Consider the following 16,700-nt stretch of genomic DNA (forward strand, 5'->3'; position numbering starts at 1 on the left):
GTCCAATTTTTTCCTTCCATACCTAATACAAAATAAACGAACACTATACCTGCTCTCTTGATCAAGAAGAAGCATTTGCTCTTGTAAGGAACATATGTACATTTTAATGAAAGTGATATTTCTTATTGTATATACAAGAGCATCTACATTTTCTCCACTGAAGGTTGTTCAAGATGCTATACTTAGCAGCATTGTGAAATTCCAGCACAAATTTTCTATTGTGAATATACCTACAAGGCAAAATGTTACGTCTCAGTTTCAACTACCAAAACAACACTTGTATTTTCTCTAAAGAATTCTGCGTGCTTATTACTGTACAGAAACTTATCAACATTGAGGACGACTCAAGTAAAAAGCACAATACAAATCGCAGTTCAAAACGGAAATGGTTAAATCTACCAAAAAAAAAAAAAAAAAAAAGCAGGTTGAATTTTAGAGTAAAAAAAAAAAAAAACCCAAAAAACCAAAAAAACCATAAAACAAAACAAAAAAACCCCAAACCTTTCAAAGAACCACATTGATCAGTCTGTACTTCCAGTCCTTTGCTTAAATTTGTTTAGAAAGATTAGACAATGTGTTTGCTGATAAAATTTTCCAGCAGGATCAAAGTGTACATTTATATACAGACTTTATTAGAGATCTAATGCATCACTGAGGCATTGCATTAACACCAGATTCATATTAAACCGGATATAGAAAATAAGTTAATGCCAGATTAAGACCGCCTAGCAGGGCAACTTGTGATTGCCATAAATGTTACAGCGCTCTAGTCAATTAGTATTTAGTCCAAAATACAGAAGACCAAAGTTAACGCTTGCATTCTGTTTGCAAAGCAAGGTTATATCACTAATAAATAAGCTTTCTTATAACTCTAGAAGTTGAACAAAGTACAAAAGAATGTCTTCATCATGTTGTAGTTCATAGATCTGGGGGAACCAGGAGGGAAGGGGTGGGGGGGGGGAGGAGGCAACGGTGGGTCTCCTTCTGGAAGGGGGTTGTTATTTCTCCAGCCAGGGTTGCTTTAACTTGTGACAATCTCTTTGCTGTCCTCCACGAAGCGGGTGAAACGGAAGTTGGTTCCGTTCTCACTGCTGGCCATCTTCTCCAGGCCGGCCAGCGGAGCGCTGGGCTCTGAGTTCTGGAGCTTCTCCAGATTTCCCGTCAGCCCACTAATAGGTGAGCTGCTCCCGCTGCCGAGGCTTCCAGGAATTGGAGGGATGCCGCCATTCTGTATGACGGAGATCTCATTGGCCTTCATCGCCAGCCCGTTGGAGAGTGCCGCTGCATACTGATTCCAGAAGCTGGAAGGATCCCCGCTTCCTGACCTTGCCGCCAAATCCTTCTGGAACATTTCTGGGAACTTGACAGGATTGCCTCCTAGAAATGTCATGGGGCCATCCACAGAGAGCCGCCGACCCCGTCGTGCAGGCGTGCTATTCCACATGTGAGTGCCCATGTGTACCTGAGAGGAGGGCAAAGGGGCGGGGGTGGGAAGGGGGCAAAGAAAAAAAAAAGGGGGGGAGAGAGAGAGAGAGAGAGAGAGAGAGAGAGAGAGGAAGGGAGAAGCTTAATAGTCGAATCTGTCTCCGCTCATATCCCAACACCCGACAAAGCAAGTGGCCTACGTGTCTATTCTTATTAAGTGCCAGATAGTGGAGAAGGTAACGGGAGCTGTCCACTCCGGCCGCCTCCTAATAACGCGCTCGCTTCTCCCCAGCCCTGGGCCGCCTTCCCTCTTCCTGGGCAAAGATGCCGGCCTTACTTACTCTTTTTTTATTACCCGTATTTAGTTTATAATGGCCTCCAGCAGGCCAGTCTGTCGCAGATAGCTCCTTTCAGGGTTAGAATTGTTATGTCCACTCTCATTGCAATGGTAAGTATTGTATCTGACACCCTTTACCCTATAAACGTCCTCTGCAGATGGGAAGAAAGTACCCCTCGCAGATTGCCCATCGGAGGGCCCGTGCGCGGCGAGAAAGAGCCAGAAAGTAATTATTCATCTCACATTACTGGCAGCGATCTCTAGAGAGATACTCTGTCAACAAAAAATGTACACAGTGAGAGCACTCAACTGTTGCTCTAGAACCTAAGCATATTTGCTTTATTTCCAACACATATCGGGAGGAAATGTATAATCAATTATCATAATACCCATTTAGCCGAGCAGTGACGTGATGGTTTTTAGGAGAGCAAGCCACGCTGGGCTGCATACTTGCGAAAAACAGATGCATCCGCCGAGGAGGACTGTAATTATTAAGTGATACGGGCTGCTCACAGGCCACGTGGAGGTCTTTAATCAATACCCCATGGCAACGCCGGGCTGTCGCACTTGGTAGGTGAGGCAATTCATTTGGTGCACTTAGCGAGACAGCAAGAGATGGGCAGCTGCTTCGCTGGGGCACCAAATTATTCAATGTGCTCTCACGTCCAGCAGGCTGCGGCCCGCCCCGAGACATCTGCCCCAACCCTGACCCGCGCGGGCGCCTGGCCGCGGTGGGCCACGTGCGGCAGGTGCCCCGGCGAGAACGCCCTCTGCCTGCGTGGTTATCGGGGCTGCTGGCTGGCTGGGTGGGTGGGGGCGGGGGGGGGTGTGAGGGACAGACAGAGTGAGGTACCTTCAGATTGCCTTTTGTCGTGAAAGCTCTCCCACAAATAGTGCAAGCAAAGGGTTTCTCTCCAGTGTGAGTTCGCTCGTGAATCTGCAGGGCACTCGACGAGGAGAAGGTCTTGCCACACGTGTTACAGTAATGCTGTTTGGGGGTTCTCCTGGGCAGAGCCGGGAGCAGAACTGGGGACGTGGCAGAGGAGGACAGAGGCCCAGAGGGGACGTGACTGGTGGAGGTGTCCTTGCTGTCCTGAGGCGTGACGTGCACGAAGCCGTTGACCTCTGTCTTGATGAGAGATGACAACGAGCTGGCGGGGATCGCCGCCGAGTTCTGATTGGGGCCGAGGTTGGGGCTGGGCTCAAAGAGCTGTGATGGTAGGTCCCGCATCTGATGTGTCAACATGTGCTGCTTCAAATTACCCTTTGTGGAAAAGCCGCGATTGCAAACCGTGCAAATAAATGGTCTCTCTTTGGTATGACTTCTGTAGTGAATGTCCAAGGCACTCTGACAAGCAAAGGTTTTGCCACAAATGTCGCAAGCAGTATTTTTAAATTTACCCCGGTCTCTGAAAGGGAAGAGGATCCCCAAAGAATCTTCCTTGATGATTTTCTCCGCGTGGCTGGACGTCAAATCCAGAGCCCCACCGTTCACCGGGGTGGGGGACGGGCCGTTGGCGAACTCGCCCGGGACTGGCCTCTGGGGCTTCTCCTCCGCGCCGGGGGACTTGCGGAGCTCCTGGGTGCTGTTGGACGGGGACAGAGCCTGCATGGAAGAGGTAGACTCTGAGATGGCCGGGCTGCCCGCACTCTGGCTCTCCATATCGCCGCCCACCGAGGACGAATCGTTGGTCAGGACGTCCCCCTCGACGGAGCCGTTCTCCACGGACTTCAGGCTGGCCTGCAACTGCTCCGCCAGGCCGGCGCTGATCATCTTCATCTGATTTTCCAAAGCAGCGATGCTTGACATCTCTAGGGGCAAAGGCGAAGAAGATAAGCTGTCCTGGGACGCGTCCGCGGACTTGGGCGTATCGGGGATGCTGCCCTCAGGACAGTCCTCCATGTTTTCGTCGGAGAAGGTGTCCAGGTCGTCGAAATTCTTCTCGTCAAAGGAGCCCGTGTCGGACTCCATGGACTCGGGGTAGCTGTCGGGGACTGGGGTGTTGGGGATCTGACCTCCCATGTGCATTCGGATGTGCTGCTGCAGGACCACGGCGTTCGTGAACTTCTTCTGGCAGATGGGGCAGGAATGCTGGACTCGGAGCGGGGGCATAGCACGGTGGACGCTATAGTGGGTTTTGAGGTTCCCCTTCGTGGTGAAAGCCCGGCCGCAGATCTTACACTTAAAGGGCCTCTCCCCGGTGTGCGTCCGGTAATGCATCTTTAGGGCGCTCTGACAGCTGAGGACCCGGTGGCAGATGATACACTCGTTGGGGTCAGTGGCCTTCTTGTCAATGTTCTCTACCAACTGCTGAAGCTTGGAGGTCTCTGATGCCTGGGCCGAGTCCAGGAGCCCCCCAAAAGGAAACTTGGCCTTGAACTGCTCAGACATGAGCGGCAACAAGGGGTTGGTGAAAGCGGTGGCCCTCCCGGGGCCACCGTCGGCCGTCGCCACCGCCGGGGAGCTCAGAGAGCTGCCGCTGGCTGCCGGGGCGGAGCTGGGGGCCACGGTGCCGTCCTCACTTTTGCCACCGGAGGGTAGCGCGGGGGGCCCTTCGGCCTCCTCTGCGAGCCCACCCGGGTTTCGCGTGGCCGCCTCGGGGGCCCCGGAGTCACTTTTGACTGAGCCCGGGGGGCTGCTGGCAGAATGGCTGATGGGGATCGGGGCTGGCTCTTCGGTCTTGATGAAGGGTGTGAGGCTCGGGAGGGTCGGGGGCAACGGCAGGCCGACCGAAGTGGTCAGAGTGGGCAGGACCGGTTTGGTGTCTAGCCAGCTGGTGACCGGCTTCTCCGGAGGAATGGACATGCCGTACGGGATGCCGGTGCTCGTGGGGATATTGTCCAGATGCTCAGGCACGGGATAGGGGTTCATCTGGATGTGAGGGTATTTCTCTTTGTGGCGCTGAAAGTGGACTTTGAGGTTCCCCTTGGTGGAGAACCTGTTCCCACAGATGTTGCACTTGAACGGCCTCTCGCCGGTGTGGGAGCGCAGGTGGATCTGCAAGGCACTGTCGCTCCCGAAGACCTTCGCGCAGAACCTGCACTTGTGTTTGAAGAACGCCTCATCCGAAGCGCTCTTCGCTTCGAAGGCGGTGACATTTGGTGGCTTGCTTTTTCTTTGCTGGGCCAAGGCGGACAAGGAGTTTAAGTCCTCCGCAGTCGTTCCGATGTTGGGCAAAGGGCTGGGGAAAACCGAGTTAGCGGGGGCCGGCTGAGGTAGAAGTGCACTGGACGCAGGAGTTAACAAACTGCTTATTGCAAAAGCTGGTGACGACGATGCCGAGGCTGCGGGGTGGCTGGCGTGGGAGGCGCCGGCGCTCGAAGCCGCTTTTTCCGAGGACGGGGTGGTCACCGCTGCCGCCAAGATGTTAATGCTGGGGGAAGCGCCGCTGTTGGGTGGGAGGGTGTGGCCAGAAGTGCTCTGAGGTAGCTGGAGGGGGGGCAGCTGTTTCACACCGCTGATGTTGGCAGACTGGCTGGCGAGGCTCTGTGCCAATCCAGCTGCCGCCGCCAGCTGCTGAGATAAATGGGAGCTTAGTGTGGACAAGGGGTTGGCAGATGTTCGTAAAGTACCTTGAGAAGGACTCGAAGATGTTGGCAAGTCTGCGTTCTGAGAAGCCAACAGCAATATTTGGTGACGGATCTGCTCGATCAGCTGCAGCTGGTGGATCTGCTGTTGCTGCAGGGCGAGGAGCTGCTCCATGAGGGCCGGGACGGCCGGCTTGCCTCCGGAGGCCCCGCCGCACCTCGCCTCCTGCGAGAACTGGGCCACCGCCACCTTGGTGCTCTGCAGGTTCTCGATGATGACGTTGCTGTTGATCACGGAGAAGTTGCCCAGTGTCGTCAGGTCCCCGAGTTGAGGTAGAGAGGTTGTGATCGCTGAGGTACCTGTGGAGGGGCCGCCGCTGCAGCCTGGGGTGACCCCGCTCCCGCCCCCCCCCCAGGGCGCCACCGCCACCTCTGTTAGCCGCCACCGGGGCCTCCACCTCCATGGACTCTTCCCTGTCGCGTCCGCCGTGTTCCGGAAGGTCGCCGCCGTCGGCCTGATCCGTTTTGCTCACGGTGTCATTCATTTGTTCGTCGGGGTTATCGGGAGGGGGACTGGGAGTGAAGGTGTCGGGCGGGGTGGCCGGGCTCTCATTGACGATGAGAACTAATTGATTTTTAGTGCAGTTCTTCTTGTGGAGGAGAAGATCCGATAACTCAAAGAACTCGGCACAGCACCGGCCACACACGTGGGCGTCCTTGCTCTTGGTGGTGCGATTTGGTTGACCTTTCTCTGCGTCTCCTGCAAACATCAAAAGGGGCAGGGTTAGAAAGGGGGCCGGGCCACACGGGGTCACCCGCGCCTTCGCAACAAGAGGGAGGTTGATCCATTGTTTTCGGTCTTCAAAACTCAACACGCTTGCCCCTGGAAAAGCAGTCGATATTACCCAAGAACGTTCATAATTAAATCTTAGGGGTGTGGAGGAATCCCTATCAATCCGGCATCTCAGAGAGCCACGGTCTTCAGATAATCCATCAAAATATAAAATACTACGAACTGAAGACATCAGTGCATAATGCAATTCCATAGGCCACTATTGATTTCCAATATTTTATACACCTTATTGTCTACTCATCCAGAGAGGGTCCAGCAACCATTCTGAGGACTTATTAGGCTCTTGAGTTTCTGTCAACCTTATTCATTTTCAACTGATTCAGAGATATCTGTGACAGTTTGTTCTGTCACTAAACTAATTTGTAGTCATTCAGATTCCAATCAGTTGTTGACAAGGGAGGGGAGAGAAATGCGTATCACCAAGCTGGAGACTGACAACTTAAAAATCACCTCCAGCCCCTACCTAGAACCTGAGCTGAGGCCTACCCGTGACAAACACGCTTTAGCCACACCAGTAACAAATTCTCCAGGCTGCTCAAGACTCAGTTGAATGCAAACAAGAAAGCAGCGCGCACGCACGCACGCGCACACACACGCACGCGCGCGCGCGCACACACACACACACACACACACACACACACACAGACACAACGAAGAGAAACACAGTGATCATAATCCGTTACAAGGCCTGCCTGGCACCTATATATCACCCCGTGGCATGTTTATTTTTAAAATTAAAGAATGCAACCGTGGCTACCATTCCACTGTTCAACTTATATATGCCATTGTGCTCCAAATGGCAACGTTACGCCTCTAAATATTTCATCAAGAGTGCTCTCTGTATCTATAAAAAACTGGCACAAGATTTACATTTCTGATTCAACGTCAACTTATAGAAGGATGTGCAGTTAAGGGGAAGGGAAGAAATAATTCTTGGTTTCGAGTTTGCAAATGCTGTGCCATTCTCCTTGTCTGAATGCCTTTAAAAACAGTTGGCTATTCGGTGTTATCAATTGTTTAACAGATTGTCCTGAACCTTTCATTATAAAAATCCCTTTATTTCATGTTTGTTTCCACTGGTTGCTCAGATTTCTTCTCACTAAGATCCATTTGTAAATTAAACATAAAAATCTCCAACTGCAAGCTAACATCCTATTCAAAGACAGGATGGAGCCTTATTGTTTGCCCAGCATGGGGAACACCAACTTCTGTTGTACAAATGGTGTGTGGTCATCTCCGAAGGCTGTGAAAAAAAAAAAAAACTGTTTAATTCAAGGATTACCTCCCTGCATGCTTTTCTGCAGAACTGAATCAGATAATAGTTAGTTTCCATGACTTCCAAATTGAATCTCCCAAGAAAACTTGCAGGGGGGGAAAGAAAAAAACTAATTGCAAATATGAATAAATACCAACTCAAAATGTTGCTTCTTCGGTAAACCTAAGAGGCAGCTCCTAAGGGTCAGCCATTTGCCTCTTTGTAGTAAACATCCTAAAAAGCTTCAGTAGTGTGGCATTCCGGAAAATACAATTAATACCTAAATACTAACTTCTGGAAATTCCTTTAACTCTACTGGCCTTGCATGGTGCCCGAGTCGATGAGGAACCCGGGTGAAGTATGCCAAATGTAGGCACACTTTATTCACTGTGAGTGTTATCTGAGTAGCTAAGTTATACTCAACAAGCTAGCTTTTCTAATAACACCCATCTTTTAATCTCCACAAGGGTATGCAGCAAAATGCACTAACAATACCAAACAAATCTTGGCTGTGGCAGAAAATACCAATAATGATTCAGTTTTAATTTAATGTTTAATCATCTTAATTGGCACCGGGTTCCTGTGCACATTCAAGGTGCTGTTTTAAGCACTTTCTGTCTCTCTCCCTGCCTTAAAATAATGTAAACAAAATATTAAAGGAAATTCGCTGCAGTTACGTCGCTTAACTTGGGACAAAAATAATGTGACAAAAATTCTGTTTAAAGCTTCTTATTTTGACAACCAATTTTAAATGATGCATCCATTTCAGATGCTTATTTTAAACTAGGAAATGCAATTCCTAATATATTCAACAGAAATGTTATTTCTTTCTCTTTGCACATTTCCATATGTAATGGTTATGTTTCCATCTACTTTTACAGCCAATTATGAAGGAACAAAAGCTATTCTGTTTGTTCACACATTTTCAACAAAATGCATTAAAACTATTATGTCAGCATGTTCTATTAAGCTCTGCATTCAGTGGAAAATACTTTTCAACCAGCTCACATTTATCAAAACATAAAGCCACTTTAAAACACAGTTTTGCTTGGTCAGCTGGGCTTAGACAAATAATGACAGATTCAGGACTAAATAACTAGCAAGGGAAATCAGAAAACTGACTTCATCAATTGTACACATTACAATGTAGTTGCCTTCAAATATTTAGCACATCTGTGTTCACGATTAAAGGGCATTTTAATTCTTTATAACTTGCAAACATCTGATATTCTCATAATATATCGACAAAATGAAAAGAAGCTTACTTTACAGGATTTCGCTGATTATTACTTTCCTGGGCTTGAATTCTACATTTGGGCTGCTTCAAGACTCACTTGAGAATTTTCAAGTTTTTCCAACCTGAACATTTTTGTATTTCGGGCCGTGCTAACCGGACGGAAAATAGAGGTGCTTAAAAATATGCCTGCTTGCTTCGAAGAAAGACGGTGTTAAAAAGCTGCCTATGTTTCAGCTTGGATTTTCACAACATTTTAATAAGCTGACATGTGATTCCACTGCCGAGTCAACTAATTTAATTTCCGGATGTTTATGAACACCAAAAAAAAAAAAAAATTCTGGGTATCTATTTTGATTTATTTCAAAAGCAGGTGTCGCTGTACTAAGAGTTAATAGCTCTTAACTTTAAATGTATCTACATTCTGAACTGAACTCCAACAAAGACGCTCAACAGCAACAAAGACAAAACATGAGGACTAGTTTGAATCTTTAACTACCAAAGGGAGTATTTTAAGTTGTAAGACACACACACACACACACACACACACACACACACACAAACACACACACACAAACGTGTTCCAATTCATTTTTCTGACCGGCTGCTATCTTGTTTCTCAATAATCTGTTACACAGGATTGCAACTGGTGATCCCATTATAGTAAATACAGTTGCCTTGTTCCCTGTGCTATGGTGAAAATAACATTCCAGTTCCTTCTCTATGGGTTTTGCATCCAAATTAATTTTATGATCCCAGTCACAAAGGAAGAATTTAAGAAGGAGTAGTTTTCTGAGTATGCACACACACAAAGATCTCTGGCATTTTTCTGGGATTTTTTTTTTTTTAGAGGATAAGGGGGTGAACTTGTAGCTGCATTCAGTTTATGCTAAAACCCCGGATGTTTCAGTTCTCGTACTATTTAGGTACTTGACCCCCAATTCAAATTTGTCAGTTTTTCATCATCTCAACCAAACATTGCAGAACAGGAGGCAGAAAATGGAAGTGTTCCAGTGTATCTGTCTACTGTGAAAACAAAAATAAAACTATGCCCCACACGGCAAGGTTTAGCCAAGCCAGGAAAAAACCAAAACAAAACAAAACAAAACAACCCTATTCTACCACATTTAGTTTTCTTTTTTGGAGCTCTTCAGAAAGATCTTTCCCTTTACTTTCCACGACCTTAAGATCACATTAACGTTTTTAATGGAACCCCTCGTGATTGGGATTGTGGAGCCTATAATTTTAACAGGCTGTGCTTTCCCGAAGACCCATTTGGAGAGGCCATCAGCACCGTTTCTGACTGATTGGTCTTTCACCTTTTTATTATCATCATTATTGTTCTGCACCGATCTGGGAAAAGCCTCCACCTGAATGTCCAGCTCAAGATGCCAAAGAAATTTTAAACACTGCCACATATGCTCTGTATATTCTCCGTAATGTCTGAAGTTTCCTCTATGTGATATGCAACCAAATGACACATTTACTGGCCCGCTTCAACTCCCTCCGTGTTCTGGCCGGGATTAGTGGATTCTTGAGTGGAAGACTACAAGCGAAGGCTCTGGAAAAAATAACAACACGGTCCAGACACGCCTTTTTAAACAGTGATACAAGCCCACCTAACGTACACAATCTGTGTTGGGGGAAAATGTCTTCCCCTCGGATGAATCAAACTGAACGCTAGATGGGGTTCCAGTTGCAAGGGTTTTTGTTCAAAAACTTCTTTGTGGCTTTCCTATTCCAGTGACGCGTAAAAAGAGAGACTCCTTAAGGCGAGATCTCAACTTTGACTACATAAACATTGGCAAAGGCACAAGAAACTAAATCCCTGTTGTTTGAGGGTAAAACTGAGCTATGGGAACTACCTGTCAATCTTCCCCTTTGGGGGTCTGGCATCTGAGGGTGACAGGGGAATAAGGTTAGGAAAAGACACCAAGCTGATAAGGTGAAACTAAAATAAACTACTAACTTCCTGCTAAGTGACTAGGAAGACTGAATTTGGGGGTCACTGGGAAGATACTGAAGGACATATTATGATCTGGACCTTGTCACCTCTGCATGGGAGGAGGCTAGCAAAGGTTAAAACAGCTGGACACATTAGCTTTTGTAAAGCCTGGCACACACACTTTTTTCTGCTGGGGGGAGGGGTGCTGGGGCTTAGGATAATTTACCATCTTTGCTAAACTGCTAAATTACTACAGCTTTGGTAATCGAAGAATATTTTGGACGACGTGGCTAGCTGTACCAGGACAGGTCTCAGAAAAACCGAATTAAGACCGCACGAGGACTTTGTTCCGGTTATGAGCTTGGCTTTTAACCATTTCAACAAACTTAGCAAACTGCGAGTCGGGGCGGGATCTCTCGCACTCGCACTGAGATCCCTACATGAGAAATGTGGGTTTCTGCCTTCTAAAGGGCTCTTGGTGGAGATGAACTGCTACCTGCAAATGCAGAAGTGAAATAAAGTCCCCAAAGAATAACCTACAAACTGGCACTTGCACCTACAAACCATAGGAGAAACTTGATGTACAAGAAACCATGAGCTGTTCACTATCACAGATTTACTTTTGCATCCAGTCTCTCGTGCCCCACTACACTTTGCTTGTTGTGTGTGGTTTTGCCATTTTTAGAAAGTATCTGTGGCCCGAAGCAAATCCCCCAAAACTGCATTTTCTCACCCAGAATCTTCCATTATGCCACAAACTTAAAATAGGCCTGATTACCCATGAATTCTTTCCAACTGCCTTATCTTGCAGGTGTCGGTTTTTCAAAAAAAAGCAATTAATTATAGTTCTCTGTAACCTTTTGGGCCCAGAAATCAATGTGTTGCCATTAAGCTGCTCACAATGAGTAAATTACTTTGGTAAATAATAGAATTTCATTATTAATATAAATAAGAGGAATGTTTATGATACTTTATATGAGTCAGTGTTTTATCTCCAGTTCGTGAGGTTTTTATCTTTCTTCCAATATTATCTTCTCCTTGAAAAACTGAGCGCCACAATACTTTAATAAATGAATGGAGTCTGAATGGGGCCATCCCTGCAGTTACTTGAATCTCAGAACCACTACCCAAGGAAGAAAACCCCAAAACACACACACACACACACACACACACACACACACACACACACACCCCTCTGAAACCCAGAGCTTAGTAAAGAACCCACATAGAAATCATTAGATTCGAATAGTCCCCTTCCTCAAGAATGATTTATCTCAGTACATAATTTTTCCAGAGGCAGTCATCTTTCTACAAATGATTCCAGGCTCGCTGAATATTATTTAAAAGACAAGTTAATATGTGCCATAATGCTGGTTTCATAAGACATAGAAAAATTCCCAACTTTAATGTAGGGTGTCTGTGGCATTACAGCTGCACCCAAGTAGAATTAAAACATGAACACTGGAAGACTGACCAAGTAATCTTGTTTTCTTGAACTTGTTCTGATGGAGTTATCCGTGTGGCTGTTGAGCATGGCTATGGCTTTCTTTGTATGCGCGTGCACACACATGCGCGCACACACACACACACACTCATGCTTGAGTGAGGCACTGTCTTCTAAAAATTTAGGAACCTGTATACATGTGACAAGAGAAACCCCCAAACAAAACCAAAAACCAAAACAAACCAAAGACAACACTCCAACCCCATCAACTCTTTCAAGTGTGTGTTATGTGTGGGGACGTGAACAGACACTGCTGAATTCCTTGTGGCAAAGATGGTGACTTTTGAAAGGGAACTCCCAGAGATGTCATCTACTCTGAAGTCCGTTTATCTCTCAACTGCACCCAAATAAAAAGATGGGGAGAGTGCAAGGCCCTCCTGTAAGTCAGACGCTGAGAAGGATTAGTTGTGTACTAATATCATCACAACATACTAAATCCTGTAACCCTATTACAAAATCTACCCTCTAGGCAGCTTCCCCCAAACTTATTGTTCAACCATGTAAAAACAGTCATAACCTAAAACCATTACCACGGAAGAAAAAAGGGGTGGGGGTGGAGAGAGGTGAGAAAGAGAGGAGAGCGGCTCTGGACACAGTGCCCCTAACACTTTACTGCTTCTTAGGACAATGAATCAGCTTTAGGGGAGAAAAAAAAAAGGAAGAAAAAGGAAAGAGATGGAGGGAGGAAGAAAGAATGAGGAAAAAAAGAAAAGGAAACTTGATTCAGTTACTTAATTAACTTACCTCAAAGCTCAAAGAAACTAAAAAAAAAAAAAAAAGTCTAATAAATAATAATGGTAAGAGGTAGTGAACTCCTTTTATACCATCGCTTTATGAGAAGCCTTAACTATTAAAAATTCCGGATTCAGAAGGCGACAGGCGAAAAGGCAAAGATGTACCCAGACATCATTTCTTCCCCAAGCCCGAAGCCCCGAGTCTTTGGCTCCCTTTTTAAAAATGTGTGAAATCGGTACAAATTTACAAAACAAAACACAAAACCAAACCAAACCCGAAAAAACGCTTTCTTCTCCTCCCGTTTGGTTTTTCCTACAAATATTGGGAACTTGAACAGTATTCCGGGGCGGAAGGGCTCACCAGAAACTTTAGGAAAGGTGGGTGTGGGGGCGAGAAGAAGAAACCAGCTGAGAAAACCGGGGAAAATATTCGGAGCTGTTGCTGCGGCCTTGGGTAAATTTCACCCCGCTTTACCTCGCATCCCCGGTTTGGCCTCGGGTGGAAAGCGGGGTTCGGGGGCTCAGCTCAGCGGACTAAAATCGCAGAGACTCGGGTAAGGCTTGAAGCTGGGGAAAGTACTGGGGTTGGGGGGTGCAAATATTTGTAAAGCCATTTTCTTAACGGGTCTCAGTTCTCCCCAATTTCTCACAGGGATCCCTATGCCAGCAGTCTCCTTTCCCGACAGCCGGGGTGCGGGGAGTGGGAGTCCCGGCGACTTTGCCTCGGCTCTGCGCGGGTCCCCCGAGCCCCAGCTCTACTGAGAAGCAGGCCTCTGGGGAAGGAGCCCGGGAACCGCGGGGCCCGGGCGGCCGCAGAGTTTAGTGGACAGAGGTGCCGATCCCAGGCCACACTTATGAGCCCTGTCGGGTCCAGTTCCCTCCTCCATCCCCCAAAAAGCCGCCCGGGACTTGAGCATTCCGAGTGGCGTCCGGAGCCGCGGAGCCCCCGCCGGGGTTGCCCTCGTCCTCCCGCGGCCGAGAGGCGAGCATCGTGCCGGAGACCGAACCGGGCGCCGCTCCTTCGCCTGCGGCGCTGGGCCTGGGAACTCGGAGGCCCCTAAAGAGAACCCCCCTCAGGGACAAGGAGGGACTCGAGGTGTCCTCCCTCCGTACCCTAAATCCCCTGCCGGGATCTCTCCTACTCTCGGCCTCAGCGCTCTCACACAAACTTTGTTCTAGACTTGTTCATTCCCTTCGGGACCCCGCAGTGGTCGCCTCCACCCGAGAAAGCCAATGCCTCTGTTTCGGGGGGGAGGGGGTGTTCTCCTCTGGCCGGAGAGCCCCCCCCCCCCCCGCCCTGGAAAAAGACCCTTACGATTCCTGGAAGCACGGGGTACCACCATCCTCTGCGGGAGCACACCCAATCTAGAGATTTCTTCGGGGCTGGGCAGGGGGTGCATGTACTGGGAGAAAAGACGCCGGGATAAACTTGGGTAGCCGGCCCCCAACACTGTCCCCCGTCCGCCTGCACTGTGTCTCGGAAGGAACCAGCAGCAAAGAGCACCCTCCACCCCTGCCGCGACCCCAGCAGGTCGGGCACGGGCGCCCCGACACAGGTCCCCGTCTTCTGGTAGCTCTGAGCCCCTAAAGTCACCCCATTCCGCCGCGCCGGCCCAGGTGGAGTGTGAGCGCTTTGGGGGGGGCGCGGCACAAGGGGGCTCCCCCACGCTGGGAGTTCAGCCCGGAGCACCAAGTAAACTTCCTTCCCGCGGGGCGGCAGGGACGGCGCGGCGGAGGCCTGCCCGGGGGCCCCGGGCGCAGCGCGGGGAGCGCAAGGGGCCCCGCGCGGCCGACCTCCGCCCGCCCCGCGTCCAGCCGGCTCCCCGGCCCCGGCCGCGGCTCCCCGGAAAAGCCGGGCCGGAGGAGCCGGGCCTGCCTGGCCGAGCTCCTCCCCACCCCCCACCCCCTACCCGGGAAGACCCAACAACTCCGGAAAGATCCTGCCGGGAGAAGTGTTTGCTCTCCCCGAGCCAGGGAGGGAAGCCCGGCGCAGGCAAATTGGAAATTTAAAAAGAAATTAAAAAAAAAAAAAAAGAAAGAAAGAAAGAAAGAAGGAAGGAAAGAAAGAAATACGCTGAGTGGGAAAGGCGAACAGGGACCCGGCGGCGGCGGCGGCGGCGGGGCGGTGGGCGCGGAAACCAGCCGCGTGTGCGTGGGTCCGGGTGTGCGTGAGTGTGAGTGCGAGTGCGTGTGTGTGCGTGTGTGTGTCCGCGGCGCGGGCCGGAGCACTCACCATCTCGCCGGGGGAGCGAGGCCACTTCGGGGTCGGATTGGAAATGTTGAGGCTTCGCTTGCTTCCTCCGCGACATGCTGGCTCAAACATCAGCTGGGGCAGAATAAAAAATTACTAAAAAAAAATCTTCTCAAAATTACGGAAATCGAGCGGCGGCGGCGGCGGCGGCTCCCCCCGCCCGCCGGCCCGCCCGCCCCCTCCCCGGCTCCCCGGCCCCGGGCGCAGCGCGCATGTGTCCTGCTATAATTATGATTATCAATAATGCATTGCGATTAATCATAGAGGGGCTCTTTGAAAGGCGATTGGCACCGGGCCAGCGCTATTCAAACCCGCTCGCCTTAATCAATTAGTTCGTGATTTGCTGCAGACCCCTGTCTCTCCGCGCGCTGGCCCAATAAGCCGGCCGCGGGGCTGGCTCTGCGCGCCGCGCCGCCCGACACTGGGTTAACCCTCTTCGCGACCGCCCGGGACTCCGCGGCCCGGCCGCCGCGGGCCTGCCTCCTCGCCTCTGCGCGCCCGGCGCCCGGGCCCGCGCCCCCCCCCCCCGGTCCCCCCCCATCCCGGGCTGGGCCGACCCGAATTAGCATGCCCTCCCCGGAATTAAGCCTCCCGGGTGGGGGGGTGGGGCCGGGCGGCGGGGGCTGGAGACCCAGGCTGCGGGCGCGCGGCGAACTTCCCAACTCCGGCGCTAGGCGCGCCGGACCGCGGGGGGAGGGAGTCCCGTGGCGGGATTTGGGGGGAGGAAGTCCCGTTTCGTGAGTGTTTCTTCGTTTCTTTAAGAGCTACCAGAAAACAGCCCACCCCCACCCCATAAAAAAAAAAAAAAATAAGCGAGTGGGGAAGAGCCAGCCCCACGCCGGTCCGCCTCCCGCCCGCGGCCCGGCCTCCCTCCCGCTCGCCGCCTGGCTCGGCGCTCCTGCGCCCCGAGTTCTCCATCCCCTGGATCGCGGGCTCGCGGGGGCGCGGAGAAGAGGACCGAGGAAAGGTTTGGGAACGTGATGGGTTTGGGGCTTTTGGGGGGGGGGAGGGGCAACTCTCCCGCCACCCCGTTCCTTCTCAAAGGGCCCCGATCCTCCAGCCTCTCGTTGCTCCCTCGCTCCCTTTCTCTACCTCGGACATTCCCAGGACAATTAGGGCTGAAGTTTTCGGGAGAAGCAGCCCCGAGCCCGTGGGATAAGGGGCGGCCCGGCTCCGCCCAGGACCCCTCCCGGACCTCCCCCCCCGGCTGCCCCGGTTGGCTGCAGGGCGCGTCACTCCGCGGGGAGGCGGCGGCGGCGGTGGCGCCGCCGAGCCCGGGGCGGGCGGAGAGCAGGGACCGGCCTGGGATCCGAGTTCAGCTCCAGCCGGGGGGAGGGGAGGGGCCGCCGCTTACCCTGAACGCTGCAACCCGCCCCTGGCCTCGGGAGGCGCGGCCCAGGCCGGCGGGGCCTTGGGCAGAGCCTGTCCCCAGGACCCCTAGGCTCTCCGCCCTGAGGAGGGGGCCGCGCCCCAGGCTCCTGGCAACCAGGTGGCCGTGCTGAGCCGGGAATGGTGGCGGTGCGCGTGGTGGTGGTGGTGGGGGGGGGTTGCGGGGGTGTCCGCAGCTGTCTGGCCCGGCAGAAGCTCGTCTCCATCTCTCCGGCACTTGCCGAGCGCGGCACCCAAAACTTTTC

At 50.9% G+C, this 16,700-nt stretch overlaps 1 protein-coding gene across 1 annotated transcript; it reads right to left on the minus strand.

Moving 5' to 3' along the window:
- Positions 1–410: 410 nt before the first annotated feature.
- SALL1 (spalt like transcription factor 1) lies at positions 411–16,251 on the minus strand. Its single transcript, XM_049620791.1, is given in 4 exon segments — positions 411–1,462; positions 2,616–5,712; positions 5,714–6,050; positions 15,049–16,251. Coding segments are annotated over 4 exon segments (3,951 nt in total). The 5' UTR covers positions 15,125–16,251; the 3' UTR covers positions 411–1,021.
- Between the last annotated feature and the right edge of the window lie 449 nt (positions 16,252–16,700).

The sequence above is a fragment of the Panthera uncia genome (assembly GCF_023721935.1).
Source record: "Panthera uncia isolate 11264 chromosome E2 unlocalized genomic scaffold, Puncia_PCG_1.0 HiC_scaffold_19, whole genome shotgun sequence".
Classification (NCBI taxonomy): domain Eukaryota; kingdom Metazoa; phylum Chordata; class Mammalia; order Carnivora; family Felidae; genus Panthera; species Panthera uncia.